Genomic DNA, 25,737 nt, shown 5'->3' on the forward strand with positions numbered 1-25,737 from the left:
ATAAAGGAGATGAAATTTGGGGGTTGGAGTAAAATAATGAGTTCATTTCTGGACATTGGCTTCAGTGCTTGTGAGAGATCCAGGCATGAAGCTGGTACTGGCTTCGACTTAAAAAAAAAATGCACACATAGCTAGAATCAATACATGTTGACTAAATCAAAGAATGCTCATCCAATAAATCATTCATTTCTTTGATCAGTGAAGAGTTCTTGGCCTTGACTTAACTGTAGCTATTTAATAACTTTAAAGGAAGGGATCAGAGCAAACTTAGATGTTTACTTTAAAATGTATGTACCATTAGCACTATTAGGAGTATCACGATACCAAAAAACTGGAAAACACTGATCTAGTATGTTTCAAAATCCCTGTCTTCCTAATCAAATACTTATTTGGTACCTTCTAATATGGGACTTTGAGGCTCTGTATGAATCACCAATGTTTGCTGGGTTGCAACCAATTTTGGATTCATTGCTCAAACATCCAAGCTGACCATGAAAGTTCTCTAAAGTCAAGATGTCTTGATTTCCTGATTATCCCTTCTTGCCCATGGCAGTTCTGAAGTCTTTTCCTCTCCTTTTTTTCTGAAAATAAGATGATGAAAGGGGATTATGAAAGAATAGATTGAATAGCAATCTGCTTTCTCTGGTTCCATCAAAGAAAAGGGTCATAACAGGGACCAAGTGGCAAGACTTAACAGCAAGGCATTTGATACCACTTTTCTTTCCCGAGGGGCTATGATAAATCTTTTATATTTACTTATGTTTCTTTATCTCCTTAAGTAACCCTTTCACACTGCCACCATCCTTATTTCCTTCATCAGGGTTCTGCCCTAACAACCTCAGTTCTTAAAACACATCTGTGCATTTTATTTCTTAAGATTTTGACTGGTAAAGTTACATTTCAAAATGGTCAAAATGATGCTCCCATTTCTAGATGAGTAAAAGGCTTGAATTATAGAAAATTGCTCATGTCTTTAACCAGTCAGGTTCTGTTGTGTGCAAGTCACTGAGATGTCACTATGGAAACCACAGGTTGTAGCAGGAGGTAGTGCCAGTGACTCAGCAGGTGGCACTTCTCAAGGCAGTACTACCAAATGCCCTGACAAGATGCCAGGCAAATACCATACTATGGTTGTTTCATTTTTTAGGTGGTACATAAATTGATATTTCACTGGGCTAAGGTGCAACCAAATTTTAGATCAACCAAAACATAAGAAGAAAATACAGAGAAAGAAAAAGATCAGAATCAAGCGGTGAAAGGGAAAGAAAAAAAAAGTTAAGTAAACTTCTATTCTACTCCACTTTGTAAATCACTTGAAAACTGGCCTTAGTAACTGGAATTGATTATGCAGGGAAAGCTGTAAGAGAAGGGCTCTTTCCTGTTAGGCTCACTCGGTGCCTGTGAAGGTATAACAACATATTGCTAGACAAGGAAATAGCTTTCCTACCTGGAATTTTTTTCCCCTTAAGTAATTATAAACTGCAATAGAAGACAGAGTCCAAGTATCTGTTGTGGCACTTCAGAGAAAAGAGCTACTGATCAGATGACCAACCTCCACCTTCTAAAAGGCATACATGGCAATTGTGGAGGAGCTGCTCCCCAAACATGCAGGACAGGTGGATCTATGCGCTGCAAAGGGTGGACCTTGGCACCTATAGAAATGCTCCGCTCAGAATGCCTTCAAGAAAATGGCTGCAGGAAAACAAAGCTGACAGCCCTAGCTGCCACCCCTCTGTATTCACCACTGCATTCACAGCAAGGCCGGGATGCTCCCTGTCACTGAGCACAGTGAGGGTATTAGTGCTGGCCCATCCTTGCACAACATGGGGCTTCTCTGACTGGCAACTTTGGCTTGAGGGCTCCCATGAGCCTGACCCAAACTTTTCTAGAAATGCACTACAGTCTGAGATTCTTCCTGCCCAATCCTCCTTCCTTCCCTTTCGTCGCAGGCATCAGCCCTACAGTACAGTCTGAAGGCTCTCCCTGCCTACTCCCACTCCCTCCTTTTTATTCTTCGCAAGTGATTCCCTCCAATAAATGTCTTGCATGTCTAATGCCACCTAGGCATCTGCTTCTTGAGGGACTCAAACTGATATAAAAGCTCATGTTTATGGACCAGTATTTGCATATTTTCTTTGAAATCATACTCAAACTAACAGCAATACAGGTGCACAAGAGAGAGAACTTGGTTCACATTAAAAATCAAGTAATCTGAGGCCTGCAATAGATCATTAGAATTAAAAGACAGATGGTCAATCTCTTACCAGCCTTAAGAAAAATACGATGATGTCACCTCAAGTCAGATTCCAGGAATTCATTTCCAATTCAAGTTATGCTACTTAAAAATCTATGTTTTTAAAAATCCAGTCATTTTAAAAAAAATCCAGGGTTAAAAAACATTCATCTGAGGTAATGATGTATCAATATGCAAGACTATTAATATCTCAACTATAAATGGCTTTTATAACTTATTAATTATAGCATTCTCATAAAAAATCATTTACTTAAACAATTTCCTTTTAATGCTAATTGCCATCTTGGGAATACCAGCAAGTATTGATTTAGGAGAAAATATACAAAGCCATTTTACTGAGGGCTGAGGGAAATATGTTCCTTATATTGTTTTAATGCTACTTAATCCCACACTGGGCTATATTGTTTGATAGAGCCCCTTGTCTTAAAGGATCCTGGACTGTTGTTTGATATGGTAGCCAATAGCTACATGTGTCTATTAAGCAATAGAAATCTGGCTAGCCAGAATTTAGACGTGCTGTAAAAGAAAAATACACATCAGATTTTAAAGACTCGGTATGTAAAAAAAGAATGTAAAATATCTCAACAATAATTTTTATATAAATTATATGTTGAAATTATAAAATTTTGGACATAAGAGGTTCAATAACCAATTATTGAAATAAAAAAAAGAAAAATATGATGAAATATTTCAGATATCTAAGAAAGCATAAAAAACACAATGGATACACAGCCTAAGAAATAAAATACTACCAAAATAGTTGAAATCTCCTGTGTACCCCACCCTGACTGCATCCTCCTCCCTCTCTCCAGATTTTAATCTTCATCATTCCCAAGAATACTTTATATTTTACTACAAATATTATGTATAGTTAGCCCTCTGTATCTGTGGGTTCCTCATTAATGGATTCAACTAACTATGGACCAAAAATATTTGGAAAAAAGAAACTGCATCTGTACTGAACAGGTAGACTCTTTTTTGTCATTATTCCCTAAACAATACAACAACTATTTACATAGCATTTACATTGTATTAGGCATTACAAGTAATCTAGAGATGCTTTAAAGTATATGGGAGTATGTGCATAGCTTATATGCAGTATTACACCATTTTATATCAAGGACTTGACCATCCTTGGATTTTGGTATCTGTGGGATTTCCTGAAACCAATCACCCATAGACACAGAGCGACGACTATATTTTAAACAACACATTCTTGTTTTTGGATTTTCAAATCTCTTCTTTACTTAAAATATAAAAAAAGCCCTAGAAACAAATTTAATAAAAAAAAGCTCTGACATAGTTCTTCTAAATGTTATGTGGAATCATAGGAAGAAACATTATTGCAATCATTATCCCAAGTAGTATTAAAGATAACACAAAAAATAGTTGGTCTTATAATATGTATTTAATAAATTCAAATGTACAGTGTCTGTAATAATAGGTCAGAGAGAAAGCATATCTGTAATTTCTAATGGGAAACTATAAGTTAGTTGCAAATATTGTATTCTTCAATGAAAGAAGAAAATAGATTAAGGATAAAACAGTCTTATCAACCAGGCTGCCTTTATGGATAATTTTATAGGGTAGGTAAAATGAGCAACAATAAAGCTCTACACATATAATTGAAATGTTTGCAATTAAACTAGACCCAGTACTTTTATTTGTAGAGAGTTCTCAAATCAAAAGTAGCAAATAATTATATATCAGGATTGTTAGGAGTATCAAATATTATTTCACAACTGCCACTACGTGTTTCTTCTTCTCTGACACAATTGGTACAGATCCAGGTTTGCTGTGTTTAAGACGATTTATTTCCCTAGAAATAAATAAAACATACAAAATATAAGCAAGTTTATGAGAAATCACCTTAACCAAAGAAAACTTTCTCAGAAAAATTAAACCATTTTCTTTCACTGAAAAAACACCTATTGAAAAAAATATTTTCACAATGAGACTAGGTATTAATAAAAGGTGGCTGGCTACTAACCAGAAATCAACCTTAGTTACTTATTTAATTACTTCTCACCCTATTACCTATCAGTGTCTTTTACTAACTTTAAAAACCTATCACAGTTATTAAAACATTTAAAAGGGATTCTATCCCAACATCTACCCAAAGACAGCAAAATAATAGTCATTTGTAATGTCTAATTGGAAATTTAAGAAAGAGACCTCTGACTTAGCATTTCATGCATGAATTCAAGTGTTCCAGAAAGAAGCATATTTCATAAGGGAAATGGTGGTGTGGGGAGCTCTGCTCTAGATCCAAAATGTTAGATCTCAAATGTTATGATAAAGCATATTAGAAAAATTTTTACTTAAGAATGAGCATTACTGATGAGTTCTTTGCATTTTTTTTTTTTTTTTTTTTTTTGAGACAGAGTCTCACTCTGTTGCCCAGGCTACAGTGCCATGGCGTCAGTCTAGCTCACAGCAACCTCAAACTCCTGGGCTTAAGCAATCCTTCTGCCTCAGCCTCCCAAATAGCTGGGACTACAGGCATGCGCCACCATGCCCGGCTAATTTTTTTCTATATATTATTTTTAGTTGTTCAGCTAATTTCTTTCTATTTTTAGTAGAGACGGGGTCTCGCTCTTGCTCAGGCTGGTCTCGAACTCCTGACCTCAAGCGATCTTCCCGCCTTGGCCTCCCAGAGTGCTAGGATTACAGGTGTGAGCCACTGCACCCAGCCAAGTTCTTTGCATTCTTTAACTTGGAAAATGTATAGTATCTCTTACTTCCAGCTATATCAAAAATCATTTTTTAAACATTATCTATTTACAATAGTTTTAAAATATGAGCATTTAAGTGTTTTATTTTGATAATTCATTGTCATTTTTTGTCCTTTAAATATATTCTCAAAAATAGGTAATGGAAATTCTCATTCTCAGATGATCACTGCTTTCCCCTCTACTGGGAAAAAGGGGGAAAAAAGCCCTCTAGAGAAGTATTCTAACACATCCCTAATGTACAACAGCAACACATAAACTACTCCCCTGAATGGCAGTTTTTTGTTTGTTTTTGGTGAGATGAGAGGGGAAGTCAGGAAAGGGTACTGAGATAGAGTCAAATGTTTCAAAACATACTTTCGTCGACGAGCTTCTTTCATGATGCGCTGTTCCTGAATCTGGCTGTAGATAGATTTTGGTAGATGTCGATGACGAGCTATTCGTTTTATATGAGGATGATGTCGAAATTTCTCCTTCAACTTCTGGTTATAATCCTTGGCTGCTTTTTCTCGTGATGTAAGCTGAAAATATGCATTTTGGTATCTTAATGAATAGCATATTGCTCTGTTTCAGTATAACAAAGCTGGAAAGCACCCTTTCCCCCCAAAACTAAACTTTCATGACATGCAACCAAAATTGCCAATGTCATTCTGCCCTGTACAAGATCATTATATATTAGTAACATCAGCTCCGGAAGCATCAAATTTCCTTTTAGGCAGCACACCCACCACGTAGATAGATGCCACTACGTAGAAAACAGCAGTGCTGAAGGAGGGGGGCTATGTAGACCACTGAGTTGGACTTTCCCTAGGCATAAGTAACATATAAAAAGCACCTAAAACAATTACATAAATTTTGGGGGGATAAAAATAACCAATGAAACAAAATTTGAAAACATATTCAATTCCATAAGAACTAGCCTTTGTCTAACAAATGTTAAGAATGATATGACTTAGAAGAACATTTAATAATGAACCTAGGCATATGCAATACTTCCCCATCATTAAACTTAATTACTGCTTATTATACCTTGATTTTCCTATCAGGGTTAAGTGGAAAGTAATGCACACTTAACCCTTTCCTTCTTAAACTTGATATTTGTTTCTGATATAAACATTGACATGTTTTTTATAGAAAATATGGGACATTTAGAAAAGCATCAAGAATAAAACAAAAATCAACTTTAATCCTACATCCCAGAAGTGGCTAGACAATAATATTTGCTATATTTTCAATAAATCTGTTTTACTCTGAAGCTTCCTGTATTTATTTTTTTATTTAAATCTTTTACTGTGTCTTTGATAATAAAGGACCTCACAGGGACTTGCAGCCTTTGATCTACCAGATGGCTGTGTCTCTAACAGAAGAGATAAGCATTCTAAGTTCTAAGCTTCTTGTCCCTGCATCTTCTGTCCCTACCGCAAGGGAAACACAAAGAACCATGAAAGCTCAAATATTATCAAACATCTGAATCAACAAAGGCACTCTGAAGATACTCTCAACATGAAACAAATAATTATCAATAAGTCTTATCTGTTTTGCTGCTAATTTATTTCTTTTTATCACATCTATATCCATTTGATCAAAATACCTAAAAGTACTTCAAATAAATTTTTATGATATAATGATATCCAATAAAATTAGAAACTAGCTTTATAACAATGAAAGAAAATGGGTTCTCTTACCACACCCAATTTTTCAGAAGCATTAGCTTTCCACAGACGAATGTTCATTTCATCAGATCCACACATAATGTACTTGCTGTCAGAAGTCCATTTTACGCAGATAACATGTTGCATTCGCTTTGTGTGATAGACTTCCCTACAGAAGAGGAATTGGGTTAAAACCCTTTGGCTTTTGGTACAGATTTTCTTTAACTAACCACTGTCTATTAATTATCAGGACAGCATTTTTTTTAGTCCTAAGGCACTGTAAGAGGGAACTCCAAAGTCATTTCAATGTATTTTTATTGAACCCAACTAACAAGGTTCTATGCTAAGTGCTGAGGAATTAAAAAAAAATTCCTGCCCTCAGAGAACTTATTATCCAGTAAGAAAAATAAATATAAACAAACTAAGCAAAACCAGATGTACAGAAAAGTTCACAAAATAACTGAAAGCATAAAATGCAAATAAAAAACAATGTTAAAACTGGAGTAATTTTGTAACAGTAAGAAATAGCTTACTCTTAAGAAGCCCCTTTTTCACCCCCAAATCAATTCAGGTCAACACATTTTTTTCTACTTTATTTTACTGGAAAATAAAATAAACACAATAACCTTCAAAGATCACATCCTGATAAGTTGTTCTTACTGTCTGATTTTTGTTTTGGTCAAATTGTTTAAAAAGCTTAATTAATCGAAGTGAGAGTTGATGACTTACATGTGTGAAAAGAAAGAGGGGGCTACAGAAGTGTCTGATAAGTTGAGGTAAGAATCATTTAATAAATGGAGATGTCAAACATCATACCTATTTGGAAAGGGTGTGAAACATGCTAAGTGAATTCACAGAAGATACTATATTGGGAAGTGTTAAGAAAGGCACTAAAAAGCAAGTAAAAGACAAAGTTAGAAAAACTAAGATGATGAAACTTCTGGAGAAATAAATTTTCCACATCTGGATTAAATGATTCAAAATGCCTAATCTGCTGTGGGATTAATTAAAAAAGAAAAAAACAAAAACAAAATGCAGACTACATGAGAGAAAGAAATTAGGCTCAAGAAACTATGCACAGTAAAAGAAAACCCATACAGGATGACTAAATTGTATAAAAATCATATCTATAAAAATATCTCTAAAGTATACTCACAAAACTAGTCTTTTACATTGTTTCTGACAGATATGCTTTAAGCACTTAGATAAACCATAAGAAATTTTTAAAAGAGGATGATTAGAAAGAACATCCTACTAAAATGAAAACTAGATGAGACAGATTGCTCCTGCTTCTCCCCTTCAATGCTTCCTTTTAAAGACTCATTTCTGGCCGGGCGCGGTGGCTCACGCCTGTAATCCTAGCTCTCTGGGAGGCCGAGGCGGGTGGATCGCTTGAGGTCAGGAGTTCGAGACCAGCCTGAGCAAGAGCGAGACCCTGTCTCTACTAAAAATAGAAAGAAATTATATGGATAACTAAAAATCTATATAGAAAAAATTAGCCGGGCATAGTGGCGCATGCCTGTAGTCCCAGCTACTCGGGAGGCTGAGGCAGTAGGATCGCTTAAGCCCAGGGGTCTGAGGTTGCTGTGAGCTAAGCTGACGCCACGGCACTCACTCTAGCCTGGGCAACAAAGTGAGACTCTGTCTCAACAAAAAAAAAAAAAAAAAAAAAAAAGACTCATTTCTTATAATCTCTACATACTTGAGAGGCCCTTTCCCCAAAACAATATAATGAGCTTAAATGTAAGGATTTCAATCAGGCTTCCATAACCATGAAAAATAACCTGTTCATAGAATCCTCCTTAATGGTAAACTATGCAAAGTTCTTAACTTCTAGTTATGTTTATGTTCACACGCATGCTAGATTTACAAAGCTCACTAACAGTCATACTATTAGAAGATAAATACATTTTAAAAACTTAAATTCTTTATATACATAGTCAAACTAATTTTCCCACATGAATATTATTGATTTATTTGTTTGCTTAATAAATATTGAATGAAAACCCAATAGAAGCCTACTTTTTTTTTTTAGTGAAGATAAACTTTTTTTTTTTTTTAATTTCATCTTATTGTTATGGGGGATACAGAATTGCAGGTTACATACGTTGCCCATGTACCGCCTTTCCCCCCAAGTCAGAGCTCCAGGTGTGTCTGTTCCCCAGATAGTGCGCATTGCACCCATCATGTAGGTATATATCCCTCCCTTCCCCAGCCCCCTTCTTGAGTCAGCACCTTCAAGCTTTACCATTCCCCAATGAGCGCAATGCACTCATTGTGTAGGCATACCCCCCATCCCCTCCCCCACCCCCCACGTCAGTCTGATATCCGATTGGTGTCGTTCCCAGATGTGTATTTAGGTGATGATCAGGGAAACCAATTTTCTGGTGAGTACATGTGATGCTTGTTTTTCTATTCTTGGGATACTTCACTTAATATAATGGGTTCCAACTCTCTCCAGGAGAACCACAGAGATGTCGTATCTTCATTATTTCTTATAGCTGAGTAATATTCCATGGTACACACATACCACAGCTTACTAATCCAATCATGTATTGATGGGCATTTGGGTTGTTTCCACCTCTTTGCTATTGTGAATTGTGCTGCTATAAACGGGTACATGTGTCTTTGTTACAGAATGACCTTTTTTCCTTTGGGTATATGCCCAATAATGGGATTGCTGGGTCAAATGGCAGGTCTACTTGAATCTGTTTAAGATACCTCCATAATGCTTTCCACAGGGGTTGCACTAGTTTGCAGTCCCACCAGCAGTGTATGAGTGTTCCTGTCTCTCCACATTCACGCCAACATGTGTTGTTTTGGGTTTTTTTGATAAAGGCCATTCTCACTGGGGTTAAGGGATACCTCATTGTGGTTTTGATTTGCATTTTTCTGATGATTAGGAATGTTGAGCATTTTTTCATATGTTTGTTAGCCATTCTTATATCTTCTTTTGAGAAGTTTCTATTCATGTCCTTTGCCCACTTTTTGATAGGGTTGCTTGATTTTTTCTTGCTGATTTTCCTGAGTTCTAAATAGATTCTTGTTATCAGTCCTTTATCTGATGTGTAGTATGCAAAAATTTTTTCCCATTCTGTAGGTGGTCTGTTTATTATCGTGACTATTTCTTTGGCTGTGCAGAAGCTTTTTAATTTAATCATGTCCCATTGATTTATTTTTGTTGCTGCTGTGATTGCCTTGGGGGTCTTCTTCATAAATTCTTTGCCTAGGCCAATGTCTATAAGAGTCTTTCCTACATTTTCTTCTAGAATTCTGATTGTATCACGCCAAGGTTTAAGTCTGTTATCCACCGTGATTTGATTTTTGTGAGAGGTGAAAGCTGTGGGTCCTGTTTCAGTAGAAGCCTACTTATAAATACTGAATTAACTGTAGTTTCAAAAGGAAAATATTTTAAAAATACCGATTATTTAAAGCACTGTCCAAACATGAGTTATTTGATGTTTGTAATAATAAGAAACTAGAAAAAACCATGGAAACAAACCAGAACTAGTTCTCAAGCAGATGAAGGCAAAGGTCAGAGGGAATACCATTTATATCTAAATATAACAGGAAGTAACACATATTAAGATTGTGATATGAAACCTCTAGAAGACATCAGGGGACAATTCCCTGAAAATGAAATGTAAGAACTCCTTTATACAATTTTGAAATAACTTGAGCTCTCTAGCTCCTGCAGCTAGTTGTCCATGCTAGCTTTGGGATAATTCAGCCTGAACTCAGCTGCTGGGCCCTTGGAACCACAGGTACCTACACATTCCCATTTCTTTTCTTTTTTTCTTTGTTCTCTTCCCATTCTTTGTATCTGCTTATGCACCATGTTAGAAAAGTACTGTCCTACTACCTTCGGAAGTTCTGGTGTCAGGAAATAATGAAGGGCCATATTCTCTTGATTCTCCACATTTTCCAGAGATGTGAGAAAAATGGAAACTATCAGCCTTTCCTTCAGTTTGACTGAATAATCCCAATAATTCCATAAATATTCATGACAATTTGTAGAATATCAAGGCAGCTGGAAAGAAAGCAACAGCCACATAGGAACAAACACTAGTTCTACAATAGCAATGATGGAATAAAGATCAAAGTCATCAGAACACTCCTGTCAGTGTGTTTCTGATGCAAGCACCTTCGTATTCAGACAGTGGTGATGACAATTATCTGCTGGCAATCAATGAAGATACAATGTTTAGGAATCAATAGAGCTTCCTTAAATTAGAGTGGAGAAAGATGCAATATTACAACTAAAAACACTGAAGAGATAGGCAGATTGGCTGTGACCGTAATCCTTTAATTAGCATAATTTTTTATGAGAAAAATTACTTCAATTTTATTGGATTTGCATTATGCATGCTTCTAGGAACACATCTAAGGCATTACTAAGGAACAATGAGAAAGTGCTCTGTAAACCATAACACACTAAACATAACCATAACACACTAAAACATAACACACACAGGAAGTTAGGTTTCAAAGGCAGCCTATAAAGCAAAAAATCAAGTACAAAATTACCTTTGCAAACCCCTTAAAATGCTATGGTTTCTGTAAACCACCTCAATAAAAAATGTAAGACATAATATAATAAAATACATATGTACAGATATATACTATATTTAGTAACATAGTATTAGAGGGCCAAGCTGTATGAAACAACATAAATCTTTTTTTTTTTTTTTTTTTGAGACAGAGTCTCGCTTTGTTGCCCGGGCTAGAGTGAGTGCCGTGGCGTCAGCCTAGCTCACAGCAACCTCAAACTCCTGGGCTTAAGCAATCCTACTGCCTCAGCCTCCCGAGTAGCTGGGACTACAGGCATGTGCCACCATGCCCGGCTAATTTTTTCTGTATATATTTTAGTTGGCCAGATAATTTCTTTCTATTTTTAGTAGAGACGGGGTCTCGCTCTTGCTCAGGCTGGTCTCGAACTCCTGACCTCGAGCGATCCACCCGCCTCGGCCTCCCAGAGTGCTAGGATTACAGGCGTGAGCCACCGCGCCTGGCCTGAAACAACATAAATCTTAAACACTAGAATCACATTCATTATGCTTATAGAATGAGAAAAACACAAATGAAACGGTGGGACAGGTAAGAATTCAAATCTCCTATGTCCCAATCAACTAGGGCATATATCTACTAAAGTGGAATGGAGGGAGAACGGTCATTATAATTGAAACTTCTTTTTTTCTTTTTGCCTTGGTGCAGAGTTGGACTTGAATAAGTAAAAAATAACAAATATAAGGTATTATCATTATTGTCCTTAAACTGTAAGAGGGCAAAAAGCTTATCAAAGCTTTTCATTATCAAATTAAAAAAATTTTAAAGTTCATTATAAAACATTAAAAAATAATTCTAAAATTAAAAGGCCTTGTTGTTAGGCAAACATGGAGATTTCACACCAACAAATTATATAAATATCCTGTTCAATGAAAGAAACCTCTTGGTAGGCTAATGCTTTGCCCATACATGATACAGTGAGAGTCAGAATTCCAAGTAACAATCCTGGATGTGAGTCCCATCATACACATATAACCAGCCACCTTCCCAGAAAAGATAAATAATGATCAGGACAAAGAAAAATAAAACAAAAATACAGTCATGCACCACATAAAGATATTTCGGTCAATAATGACCAAATATACAATAGTAGTCCCATAAGATTACAACACTGTTTTTTACTGTACCTTTTCTATGTTTAGATACACAAATACCAAGTGTTACAATTGCCTACAGTATTCAGCACAGCAATATGCTATATAGGTTTGTAGTCTAGAACAAACAACGAAACTGCCTAACAACCCAGTTTTCAGAATGTACCCCCATCGTTAAGTGATGCACGACTGTAAATGGCTTACTGGTCACATACCTGCTTCGACTCTTGTCCACAGGAAAGATTCGAATAGATTTATCAAAACTAGCAGACACAAACTCTTTCCCAGTAGGAGAGTAATCCACATCAAGCACTGCAGATACATGATCCATATGAACCATTACAGGAGTGTCCAGTGCACGCATATCAAAAGTATATAAGCTGTAAAAGAATTTTTAAATATTTGATATAAATTTTTAGAAAAAGGCCATATGCAGTACTAAAAGATAATAGTGAAAATAAGATCCACTAGCTAAGTAATGCTAAATAAACATCTAAATAGACATCAACTCTGTACATATGCAGGTGAGGAAAAAGGAAAAAATCAAATTTTTATTATGCCTTAAGATTATACTTACACATACACTTTCCTCCTTATAAATGTAAATCTCATTATAGAAGATGTAGAAATTTCAAAGAAGTACAAGGAGTATAAAAATTACCTTTAATTCAACTACCAGAGAAAGTCGGTTAGTACAGTGCAATTAAAAAAAAACTTTTCACCTTGATATTTAAATCTATATTTTTAATAAAATTGAAATACTACATAAACCTTTATGTTCTGATATTTCATATAGCATATCATGAGCACTTACCCATATCATTAAATAATCTTTGAAAAGATTTTAATTGACTTTGTATTTAAAAATGAGTTCAAAAAATTTATTTTCCAGTTCTTTAATAGTTTCCTACATTTTATTATTATAAATAATGCTTAAATAAAATCTGGATATTTGAATTTTTGACATTCACTCTTGAATTGAATGGGACAGATTCAATTAAATCTGGACAGATTCCTACAAGCAGGATTGTTAGGTTCAAAAGCATAAACATTTTTGGTTGGGTGGTTCATCCCAGTACTTTGGGAGGCTGAGGCCAGGAGTTCAAGACCAGCCTGGGAAACATAGCGAGACCCTGTCTCTACAAAACATTAGCCAGGAGTTCTGGTGTTGTGCACCTGCAATCCCAGCTACTGGGGAGGCTGGGGAGGGAGGATTGCTTAAGCCCAGGAATTCAAGGTTACAGTGAGCTATGATTATGCCACTGCACTTCAGCCTGCGTGACAGAGTGAGACACTCTTAAAAACAAAAACTCCAAAGGCATGAGCATTTTTTAAGGCTTGATTTAAGCTGCCAAATCATTTCCAACAAAGTTGAACTAATTTATATTCCTGTCAGTGATATAGAAGAGTGAACACAGCTTTTCAAGGGGTGTACCAAAATTAGAAAACTATACTTTATGCACAATTGGTAAAAACTATTTTTATGAGTTTCAAGATTTAAAAATTCTTAATCTAACAGCTAAAAAAACAGTGCTCCAAATGAGCCAACATGAACAATGGACAGAGTAATATAACATTATTATAACCAAATTCCTAATATCAAAATACTTCAAGATGCTAAGATTAGTAAGTGGAAGTTTGAGGAGAAAGAGGGTATCTACACAGTTTCAAAGTATCTCTCTGAAGATACGCAATAATTACAAAAGGAAAAAAATAGTATCTCTGTAGTGGACAAACCTGGCAGACACTACCCTAAATAAATGATCAAGGTTATCATTATCAGTACTAAGATATATTGACAACTGCTTTATAATCCCTGTCTAGAGCAGTGGTTCTCAATCACGTTTGTTTTATTTTAGCAAATTAGTTTTTAGTAAATTGCCTTATTTTTACATAGGGAAAAGGATAAGAATTTATTCAAATTCTAAGCAAATTGATTCATTTGGATGGAAAATAATAAATAAAAAAAGTTCCAAGTTATTGGATTCTTTAGTCATCATCTATTCTAACCCTCTTATCTTACAGACAATGAACCTAGAGTACAGAGTTAGCTTAAATGACTTGCCCAACTTTTTACAATAATTACCTGTTGGCCTAAGACTTGAAATTGGGTTTCTAATTCAGAATGATTATTTAAAAGTCAATAAAAGGAAGAAAATATTTACAATTATAGAGAAGGGATACCAAAGCAAGATCATTTTCAAGTTAGAGCAATATGGTACTCTAAAAGTCACTTCTTACGAGGGATATGCTCAGGTGCCATGTGTAATTAATCCCAAAGCAAGAAATGGGAAATTCCAGGGACACTCTGAAAAAAGTTATCTTGCTAAAATAGCTGATTAGAAGGTACTTTAGAAACCTTAATAAGGTTGATCACAATAATGCTATATTACTCTTATCTTTTCTTTTATTGCCTTTAACTGGAACAATGTCATTTAATTTCAAAACATCAATCAATAAAGGCAAAAAAGGCTTCAATTAATGTGGTGTAGTACTGTTAGTTAATGAGAGTCCAACTGAGCTTCTTTTTAGTATAGAAAGTCTTAAGAGATAGTTGGTACCACTAAAACATCATGTAATCCCACTATGAGCTAATACTACTACTATTTATGCTTTCAGATCTATATAGTGGAAAACAGAACTTATATATAGAAGATTTAAAGTTCAACCCATCAACAAACTTCCACCTTCTCAAAAAAACATGTATTAAGACTCTACCATATACATAGCACTATAATAAATGCTTTGGATAAAAAAAGATGAATAAGACACTCTTTCCTTACTGGGAGATTAATCTCCCTGCTTCAGTATCTGAAAAAGGAGATAACATACATGTCCTACCCACCTTATAAGGATACTGAAAAGATAACTATAATTTTCCTTTTGTGTTACTGAAGCAATAGTGATAGCTGATATGACTACATGAGTATCAGCTACCTGAAAAGCCACAAATATGGTAGGCAGATATTTTCATTTCCATTAAAACACGTATGGTTCAGCCATTATTTATAAGATTTACATCAGAGATCAGCCAACTTCTTCTGTAAAGGGCCAAACAGTAAATGTTTTTGGCCAAGTGGGCTATAAGGTCTTTGCTACAACTATTCAACTTAGGCATTATAGCACAAAAGCAGCCATATCCAATATATTAATAAATGGGTGTGGCTATATTCCAATAAAACTTTATAAAGACAGACAGCAGACAAGATTTGACCCACTAGTTGTCATTTACTGTCTCTGGTCTATATCATTCTGAGAACTGCGAAAATAAGTACTTTTCTAAGATGTTCTTCTCCAATTTTGAAAATTTTTTTAAGCTAAACAAATGACAATTTTCTTACTTATATATAATAAGATATACTGACCTAGTGATACATATTTTATTTAAGACTTATACAATTAAGCCATTTGTGATAGAAATAAGTTTCTAAAAGAGGGAAACTTACTTGTAATCTTCATTTGCTGCAGTAAAAATGAAAGCTTCCATAGGGTTCCAACAGATTGTATTTGTTCTCATATCTAAGATAACCTGAGAAAGGAAGCATATACCATGAAATTACCATAAAATGAATTACCTCTAAAATGGGTAAATTTCCCACTTTATTTCCTTTCCTTTCCTTTTCATTGATTTAAACAAATATTATTTAGTAACCACCTATCATGTGCACAGTGCTTAGCTCAGTGCAATGGGAAAAGAAATCAATCAGTAAGTGTTTCCTGAATATACAAGCAGAGTGGTAAATATAACAAATAGAAAAATGCTTAGTTTCTGGTCCCTTGACCACAAATAACTTATAGTTTGGTCAGAAAAATAAGACATACATAAAAAAAACTGGAAATACAAACAATAAAGTTATAAATGACTCAGTATCAAAATTAAAATTAATGGTGAACTTAAGGTTAAAGTAGAGAAGAAATGTTTCAAAAGACAAGCAATGATTTGAACTGATCTGTGAAGGATTAGTGATTGAGTGTTTCTCAAAGAGAACACTATTGGTATTTGGGGTAGGGTAATCTTTTGTTGTGTGCAATTGTCCATTGTAGGATGTTTAGCCTCTCAGGCACCTCCACGCTAAATGCCCCTTTTACATTCCAAATACTGTACCGGTGGGGGAGTACAACCCCTGACTGAGAACTACTACATTTAGGAGAGAAAAGATAGAAAAAACATTGATAGTCTAGTACACAGAACAAAGAAACAACAGGAAGTAACAGTGTCTAATAATCTCTGCATCTATCAAAGTGACCTGCATGTAACCCCAATTAACAAAGTGACCCCAATTAACACACTGACTGCCACACTAGAAAAAGATTTTTTTCCCCTAGGGTCATGGTGTTTTAATAAAACAAAATGATTCTTTCTAATGTGCTATTTTTTATTGTTTTCTGTGTGGGAGTTACATGTAACGCAATCCACGTTTTTAGAATTAAATTGTCACATTAATTGTAACAAAAAGAACATCAACCAAGTAAGATTTTCATGAACCAACTGCACGGTTTTGCTTCACAAGGCCCTAGGCTCAAAACTAGCCTGAGTTAAATACAACTCACAAGGCAGTCAATGTATTAAATGTTATTTTACTGACTGAAACAAATAAATAAATAGATTGCAAACTGGAACCAGATTTTGGAGAGCCTTGAAAGCTAAGCTATAGTTTTCTTCAACCTAAAAGTAATGGAGCACCATTAAAAGAGAGAGAGGGGGGGTGGGTAGGTGGTAAGGAGCAGATTACCATTTATTAAAACAGTACTTCATGTTAGCATTCTGCTAAATGCTTAAAGTATCATATTTTATTCTCACTAATATGCTGCAAAGTAGTTATTACCATCACCATTTTACAGGAGAAAAACAGATTAAGTTACTTACTTCAAGTCTAAGACCAAAGTTCACATAGGACCTTCCCACTGTATCACATGAATGAGTACAATGATTAAAGCTGTACTTTGGAAAGATTATCATATTTATCTATTTCAAACTTCAACGAATGTACTTTTACTTCTAATATTTCTGAGTTTATTACATGTTACAAAAAATGACTTACGAATAACAAAAGCAAGTATTAAACGCATTTCTTTTATATGTGGATTATGACAATGGACTGGTGGCACCTGAATAATGTCTGGCCCTTCCTGTGCCCTTGAAATCAACTTTATACTCTTTTACTTAAAATATAATAGCACTCCTCTCTCTACCTACAGACAGTGTTTCTCTCCCTCTTGAAAGTCAGCTTGATTTAGCTTCGACATCTAAGTCCTAGAACGACAATGACCACTTTAGAACTGTTAAGAAATTCGTTACCTTGAACAGGACAGTGTTTCTTTAAACAAAACGTCAAACTAGTACCTATCAGCATGTAACAAAACAAATAAAGTTGGTCATGTGAATGAGTTCTAAAATTTTCTAGAATAAAATACTGTGCGTGCCATATGATAATCATAGGGTCTGAAGTATTATTACACTGTTAAGTGGTGGGATGCAATACTTTTAATTTAAGAACTTTCAATTCATTAAGTACTAATTAGATGTCTAAAATTTACTAGTATCATGAAGACACAAAGATGACTAGGATACAATACCTAGTGAAAATTTAGGGTCTCTAAAAAGCAAGAGGGAGCTAAGAGAATGCCACTATCATCACTTTGGGCTTAAAGAATACCTCTATGAAAAAAAAATCTTCAATTCTGAAAAAATTTATTCCATATTTTCAGTTACTCAATTTACAGAGGAATGTATTACCAATTGTATAAAGCAAATTATAAAACTGAAACTCACCTTTTTCAGAGGAGTAGATTGCCTCATATCATATAGTACTATATTTCTGTCAGAAGCACAGCTTCCCAAAAGAAATGTCTAAAATTAAATATAAGAATCATCAGTTAAAAGCAAGGCTTGGCAGCAAACCATGTCCACTCAGTGAACAAATGATTTAATTACCCTTAATATTTATGTTAAAAAACAAAGTTGTACCATTAAAGTTCATTTTAAGAGGGTACAATAATCCATAATCTCAGCAACCCAAGTCAAATCTGTCCACTGTTAAACCTCCACGCACATATTTTAGATGCCAGTGATGATAGTGTATAGATTACACTGTCTTCTAATTTATAATAAAACATACTTTATCCATTCTTCAACTTAGACTTGTTTCCTGGTTTTTACTATTGTAAGTAATACTTCAATGAACATTTTCATACATTTAGCTCTTCTTTTGAATTCATTTCCTTAGGATAAAATTTCACGAGTGATATTATTAAATTAAAAGGTATGAACAATTTTACAGCTTTTGATATTTAGGACAAACTATTTTCCAAAGAGTTGTACCAATATACACTGTAATGTGTCAATTTTAATGCAATTGGGCAGCATTAGGTAATGTCATTTAAAAATTAGTATCTGGGTGACAATAGTCTCTAATTACACAAATTTATTGCTTTATTTATTTATTTTTAAATAAACATATCCATTTTATTAATTCCTTAAAAATTTAATTTAATTAATTAATTTGTTTTTGAGACAGAGTCTCACTCTGATACCCCGGGTAGAGTGCAGTGGCATCATCTTAGCTACAGCCTCAAACTCCTGGCCTCAAATGACTCTCCTGCCTCAGCCTCCCAAATAGCTGGGACTACAGGTGTGCACCATGACACCCAGCTAATTTTTCTATTTTCAGTAGAGATGGGGTCACACTCTTGCTCAGGCTGGTCTTAAATACCTGAGCTCAAGCAATCGTCCTGCCTCGGCCTCCCAGAGTGCTAGGATTACAGGCATGAGCCACTGCACCCGGCCAATTTATTGCTTTACTAATAGTTAAACGTTTGCTTATGTTTGTTAACTCTGTATAAATCAGGTCTGTCCTTTGTCCAGCTGTTTTAAGGTGCTTCAAATATTTATCTGTAAGTCAGTTATACATGTGCGAGGTACTTATATAACCCTTGGCATTAAGTGAAAAGAAGCCCTCTACCATCCAGTGGATCTCTGAATCCCATTCTTTGTAGCACCATTCCTCCTAACTCCTAGTTCCTGACACTCACAACTCTTGGCTCCTACCTACTATTATTTTCTATTGTAAGTATAGGGGGAACAAGTGTAAGTATAGGGGGAACAAGAAGACTTATTTACCTGCATGGCCAGCTAACTCCTACTACTGGTTCTAAGCAGTTCAAATAAAACATCATAAAGCTAATGTTACCATCATGATCTCTTCTCAGGCCTTTCTGAAAGCCTACTGTCTTAATTGCTGCCCCTGAGACTTCCCTAGTGATGCCTCTCAACCTTTCTTGGCTTCTCATTATGTCACCCCAGGGTCTGACCAGGTTCCATTTCTAAAAACAAACACTTTGATCTGAGCAAAGCAAAAAATTCTACCTAGACCAAATGCCAACTTTCACGCTGTAAAATATGGCAATGGTCAGCATAAACTTTTGGCTTTACCAGAATTCTAGACTTCAATATTTTAACATAAAATTAATCATTAATGATTAGAGGAGATAAATACACTCTGTTTCTTCACAGCAACATGCTCTTTCCATTAAGTTTAATATAGGATAAGAGACATGCACACCATTTGCTTTTACCACTAAGTCAGTTCATAAGGGTAATTATAATAATGATAATAAAACCACATCCAAACAAACACAGCTGTTATACAGGGAAGTCTAACAAACGTGGTCACTAGGTCATCACTAGTAATTAATTATGATTTTAGAATTGGCCATCAGCTTTTCTGAGACAAGTGTTCACCAAAGTAGAGAAGCAAAAGATTTTGTTGGTTTCTTAAAAATGTAGGAATCAACATCTGTCTGGGTTCTTTTTTTATATATATATGGTAATAATATCACCATCTTGAATTTGGGTAGCACTTTTTAAAAATGCTCACATATATTTTACACTCACTACAAACCTATGCAGTACACAAAGAGATATAATTACTCTCATTTTAAAAGTAACCAAATATAGAGAAGAACTGTGGCTATCTGACTTCTTGGCAATATCTCAAGGCCAAGCTCACATCACAATGCAGCACTTCATCTTCCAATACATTATACAAACATTTTTTATATCCTGCTACTTTGACTTCATCTTTCTTCCTTTTATCAGGTTGGATCTCTGAAAGTATAAAACTTGCATATTATGATTTTCTCTTATACCATCTAAAATGACAGCCTTCTAAAATCTGCTTATACATGCAGTGATTTCCTTTTCTTTCCGCAGGGAAGGGCATCTCTATTGAGTCTTCTGGATAATGAGTTTATCTATTGTTATGAATTCAGAAAAAGCTCAGAGAAAGGTCTAAGGGGTAGCTTAGCCTTCAGGGCAGCCTTCATTTCTAAGTTCAGACCTGACTAGACAACAATAGTGGCCAATCTCCAACTCTTCCCTTAGACCTGGAAGGAATTAGGAATCACAATTCAGACTCTGAGCAACGAAAAATATAACTATAACTACCATGCAGTAAAATAATCACACATGTTATTACAAAGCATTGGCACCCTTATCAATTACAAATAGACAAAACAATGCTCAATGCTCCTCCTTCTGGCCTCCAAGGGGGTTAAGAAAAATTAATGTCTTTCTAAATGTACAATAATATAATGTGTGGAACATGAGTGTTGAAAGCATGAGTAAAACTGAAGTGAAATAGTTCTGTATTTTGCTTGGATTCTACCTCCATGGGCACATGCAGACACCCCTCCTCTAATGATGCTTAACACTGGTAACTGGGACTAAACTGCTGGCAGACATGTTGAGATTCAACCAAGGGTATGAGAACTCAGATACAATCTGGAAAATTGATGAAATCCCATTAAAATTCAGAAAATTCTTGTATCACACATTCAAAAGTTTCCTAAACAGAGAGTATTAAACAATAAGGAAACAATAAGCAGAACATATTTTAAAAAGAAATATTACCTCAATTGGGTTAAATTTAACACTACTTATACTGTCAAATCCCCAGGTCATTGAACATATAGGACTGGTTCTTTGCTCATCCCAAATATCCACTTGCTGTCCACATGTGGCAAAAACAGCTTCTTTCCAGTGATGATCAATTCCAGTATACACTGTCTTTAAAAGAAAAAAGGTTGTTACAGATAAGTTTCTTCATTACTACCTCAAATCTGTAGAATAATATTTTAAATATATTTATCTACATTCTCCTTTTTTGGGGGGAGAAAATCCTGTTCATAAAGAAACTTCTTTGAAGCCCTTACTTAAAGGGGAAAATAGTACCATGAAGACACAAGACATTTTACAGGAATGAAATCAAATTTTGGGGGGTTTCCTTCTAAATATATATGTGCCTAAATACATACTGAAATGACAAAGTAATTTTTTAAATGCATGTTTAAAGATTAAATCTAACTTTAGAATCTTGTCTGCTTAATATAGTATTATAAAATATGGGTAGGTCAAAGTTCTGAATTATAATTAAGCTATAACTAAACCATATCATCTGATTTGCAGAACAATTTGGTAGAAACATAAACAAGCTTTATATAAGAAGCATCAATTATTACATTTCTTCCTTTCCTAAAGGATTCTTTCAATTAAGAAATTCTGAGTTTTGTGTATGATGATATAAACTACACAGAAGCTGAAACATTATTTTTTCTGAATTTCTACTTATAGATTTACCTCCATGGCCTTGGTATAAGAAATGTTTCATTGCATCCTGTAGCTAAAAACAGAAATCAACCTACTAAAATGAACACCAAAAAATTGTTAAAATTCTTTAGCTTTAAAAGACCTTAATTGCATTAAATATTACTTAAATAGGTTAATAACTACAGTCGAAAGTCTTTCACTTTTTACTTACATCTTTTTTTTTTGAAATTATAACTGTGAAATAATTTTATGTAAAAGTGAAGAATTTTAATAGGCAAAGTATGAGTCAATGTATTTTTATACCTTTCCTAATATTGTATGCAATGGCTCTTCCTCTTCTCCATAGGCTGGTGCATCCATTTTCCACTGCTTCACTGTTTTGTCATCACCAACCTAGAAATATTTGTTTTATTATTATGATGATAATGAACAACAGTTATAAATTAAAACTTACCAACAAATATATCAAATTATAAGCATCTTGTTAAAAAAATCACATACTATATGCTTCTAACATTATATTAATATTAAATGATGCATTTATAGCTCACCGTGTTATAGTAAAGATTTGTGACAAATACATAAAGTACATAAAATTAAATATAAAATAGTATGAGTAGAGCAAAAGAAAAACAACAGAAGCAAAGTCAGGTCATGCACATTGTAATAAGGATGGCATTTCAAACTAGGGAAAAAAATGGATCATAATAAAATGGTATGATAACATCAGCTTAGTCATTTAAAAAGTTTGAGCCAATCTGATGTCTTACATGATAATAAAATTTCAGATAGTTTTAAATGTAAAAAGTAAAATAAAAAACATGAAAATACTAGAGAGGAGTCATTTTTAAAATACTGGAATAGATAAAGCCCTTCTCTGCATGCTACAGAACTCCACAAACAGTTAGTCAGCGGTTTCAAACCATGAACTACAAGCCTCTGGAGAACCCTTATGACTTTTCGGGGATCCACAAGGTCAAAACTATTTTCACAGTGTTAGTAAATACATAAATTTGTCTTCTCACTGTGCTGACAGGTGCACAGATAGTGAAAAAGCAATGATGGGTAGAACTGTTGACACACTAGCTCAAACCAAGGAGAAGCAACTATGGTAATTTAGATATGAGTATTTGGCAGATGTACTCAAGGCATCATGTGAAATAAACTGCAAAACAGAATGTATGATATAATGTGGTCTGGGGTTGAAAACATAAAATAATCATACATGTGATACTGCATAATTGCATATTTACCAAACTGCTAGTTTTAACTTTATATTTCTATATTAGATAGAAATCTACATCCACTTTTTAATGAAAACATTAACAAAGATACATATCTATCTATGGGAGGAGCATGAATTTAATTCTTTTCTTGCAGCAAATTCAAAAAGAGAAACACTTCCTGCAAAACACCTCACAGTATTCATGAGATTAGAATAGATAAGCCATTAGAAGTGAGATTTTAGTACTAAGATCAGATAGGAATTTCTTTTGTTGAGAATGCTAATCAATAGAATCCTTAACATCCTTATAATAGACAAAACGGGCTACATCTTATAAACAACTCTGAAGCTGAGCTACTGGCACTATACCAAAACTCAATTCTAGAAACCCAATTCTACTGGAGCTAGTAAGAGGTAATCTGGGTACCCAGGTCTTGGCTGATCTGGGTTGACCCAATGGGATCTTTTAGCATTTATAGAAAACAGGATAAACTGTGTCCTGAGCAAACTCTCCCTCAAGACAGTTTCTTTCAGTCAAGCTTCTGATAAATAGTGTCTGCAAACTCAAGAATGAACTTCCTAATAAATGACTAAGCTGCTCTACACAGTCCGTTGAGTACAAGCCTCAGCTGACCATCAACCCTGAGAAAAGTTTAACATTTTGTAGAAATGAGTAACCAAACAAGAATATTCGCCTGGCTAGAATAACACCTCATCTTTGGGCTGGTCAAGCTGAAGAAGGACCTGTTGGTATTACAAATTGGGATTATTTTAGATACTGTAAAATTCAGGAAATAAAAGTTTATCTTTTACAACATTGTGTACTAAGTTTTTTTAAAAGATTAAGTGCTAAAATTTATGCCAGCAAGTAGTTTTCATGTGCCTTATATCTGACAAAGCGAACATTATAAAATATCTTTAAAAAGGGGGAGAAATGAGTTGTGAATATAAACCATTTTCACTCTTTATTCATTTAAAAAAATTTTTAATTATTTAATTTTTTAACTGACAAAAATTGTATATATTTATGGTGTACACAATGATGTTCTGATGTATGTATACCTTGTGGAATGACTAAATCAAGCCAATTAACATACCCATTACCTCACATACTTACCATTTTTTGTGGTGAGAACATTTAATCTACTCTCTTGGCAAATTTTCAAGAATATAGTACATTGTTATTAGTTATAATCATCATGTTGTACAACAGATTTCTTGAACTTATTCCTCCTATCTGAAATTTTGTTAACTTTTGACCAGTATTTCCCCAATCCTCCTCCCCCAAAAACCCTGGTAACCACCATTCTACTCTCTGTTTCTATGGGTTCAACTTTTTTAGATTCCACGTGGTGAGATCACGAAGTATTTGTCTTTCTGTGTCTGGCTTACTTCACTTAGCATAATGTTCTCCAGGTTCATCCATGTTGTCACAAATGATAGGATTTGCTTCTTAATGAAGGCTGAATAGTATTTCATAGTGTATATATGCCACATTTTCTTTATCCATTCATTTATTGCTGGACACTTAGGTTGACTCTGTATCTTGGCCATTTATTAAAAAAATAAACCAGCCTTTATTTTAAGCATTTAACCATATAAAATAAACCAGCCTTTAAGCATTTAAAAAAACATACAGTAAATCCTCTGGCTGGGATATTAAATTAATCAACATATCCAGAAGAATAACCCACTGGAAGAAGCCTTAGTTGATGTTTGCTCCAACTTGCCACCCAATTTCTTCTACAACATATGGTTAAAAAGGATCATGTAGCTTGTCTGCACTCTTCTAGTGAAAAGTAACTAAATGCTTTGCAAAGTAGCCTATTCTGGTTTTTTGATAGCAATTTAAGTTCTTCCTTAAACCAAAACCAAACCTTTTAACACTAACACTTACTCCTAATGCTCCTTTATGGAGAAACAGATAAGTCTATTTCCTCTTTCACATGACAATCTTTCAAATATTTAAAGGTTTCTCAGAAGTCATATTTTCCCTTTCTTATTTTCTTGCAAACTGGCTTTTGCACCCAGGCAACGTGGGTTCAAACCTGGGTTTTATACCTAACTCAACCTGTTTTTTAAAAAGTCACCAGCAAATATCGAATAAAGAAAATCTATCTGGTTGATTTGTATATACACACAAACAATTGTATATGTAGGTCAAAACATTTGAAAAGATACACACCAAATTAACAGTGTTAGAAGTGAAAGAGCAGAATTACAGGATCTTAAACTTTCTACTTTTTACATGTCCACATTCCTGAGATGTTTTTCTCAGTCTTCATCTTTCATCCTTTGCAGCTCAATCAATTGTATGAAGGGATTCCAGGAATCCCTTCTTCCTGGAACTCTGTCCTCTTCACAGGCTTTCTGAGCTACTCTCAGAGTTTTCCCACTTCCTAGAGGTAAGCATTCCCCAGGTTTCTTCCCTGACATCTTTGTATTTCTATATTTTTCCCTTTCACTTCCTCTCAATAATGCCATACTATGGCTTCAATCATTAATTCTACATTGATGATGCCAAGTTTAGCTCTGACTTCCATCCTGAGCTCCAGACCTGCACCTGTAAAGGTCTGATAGACATCTTCACTTGCATAAGCCATTAGC

The 25,737-nt window shown here is 34.6% G+C and overlaps 1 protein-coding gene across 3 annotated transcripts in view; it reads right to left on the reverse strand.

The window, feature by feature from the left end:
* Positions 1–3,504: 3,504 nt before the first annotated feature.
* The window catches only part of DCAF13 (DDB1 and CUL4 associated factor 13), a 28,433-nt gene continuing 6,200 nt past the window's right edge, over positions 3,505–25,737 (reverse strand). For 2 of the 3 annotated variants that reach the window (XM_069466153.1, XM_069466152.1), the window contains 8 exons: positions 22,209–22,298; positions 21,210–21,365; positions 18,072–18,149; positions 15,745–15,827; positions 12,514–12,678; positions 6,672–6,807; positions 5,344–5,507; positions 3,505–4,073 (listed from right to left, as the gene is read on the reverse strand). In XM_069466153.1, the coding sequence (XP_069322254.1) occupies positions 3,986–4,073; positions 5,344–5,507; positions 6,672–6,807; positions 12,514–12,678; positions 15,745–15,827; positions 18,072–18,149; positions 21,210–21,365; positions 22,209–22,298 (960 nt within the window). In that variant the 3' untranslated portion in view covers positions 3,505–3,985. The remainder of the gene's footprint in view (positions 4,074–5,343; positions 5,508–6,671; positions 6,808–12,513; positions 12,679–15,744; positions 15,828–18,071; positions 18,150–21,209; positions 21,366–22,208; positions 22,299–25,737) is intronic. The other variant, XM_069466151.1, reaches the window with a different exon arrangement.

The sequence above is a fragment of the Eulemur rufifrons genome, chromosome 3, assembly GCF_041146395.1.
Source record: "Eulemur rufifrons isolate Redbay chromosome 3, OSU_ERuf_1, whole genome shotgun sequence".
In the NCBI taxonomy this organism is placed as follows: Eukaryota; Metazoa; Chordata; class Mammalia; order Primates; family Lemuridae; genus Eulemur; species Eulemur rufifrons.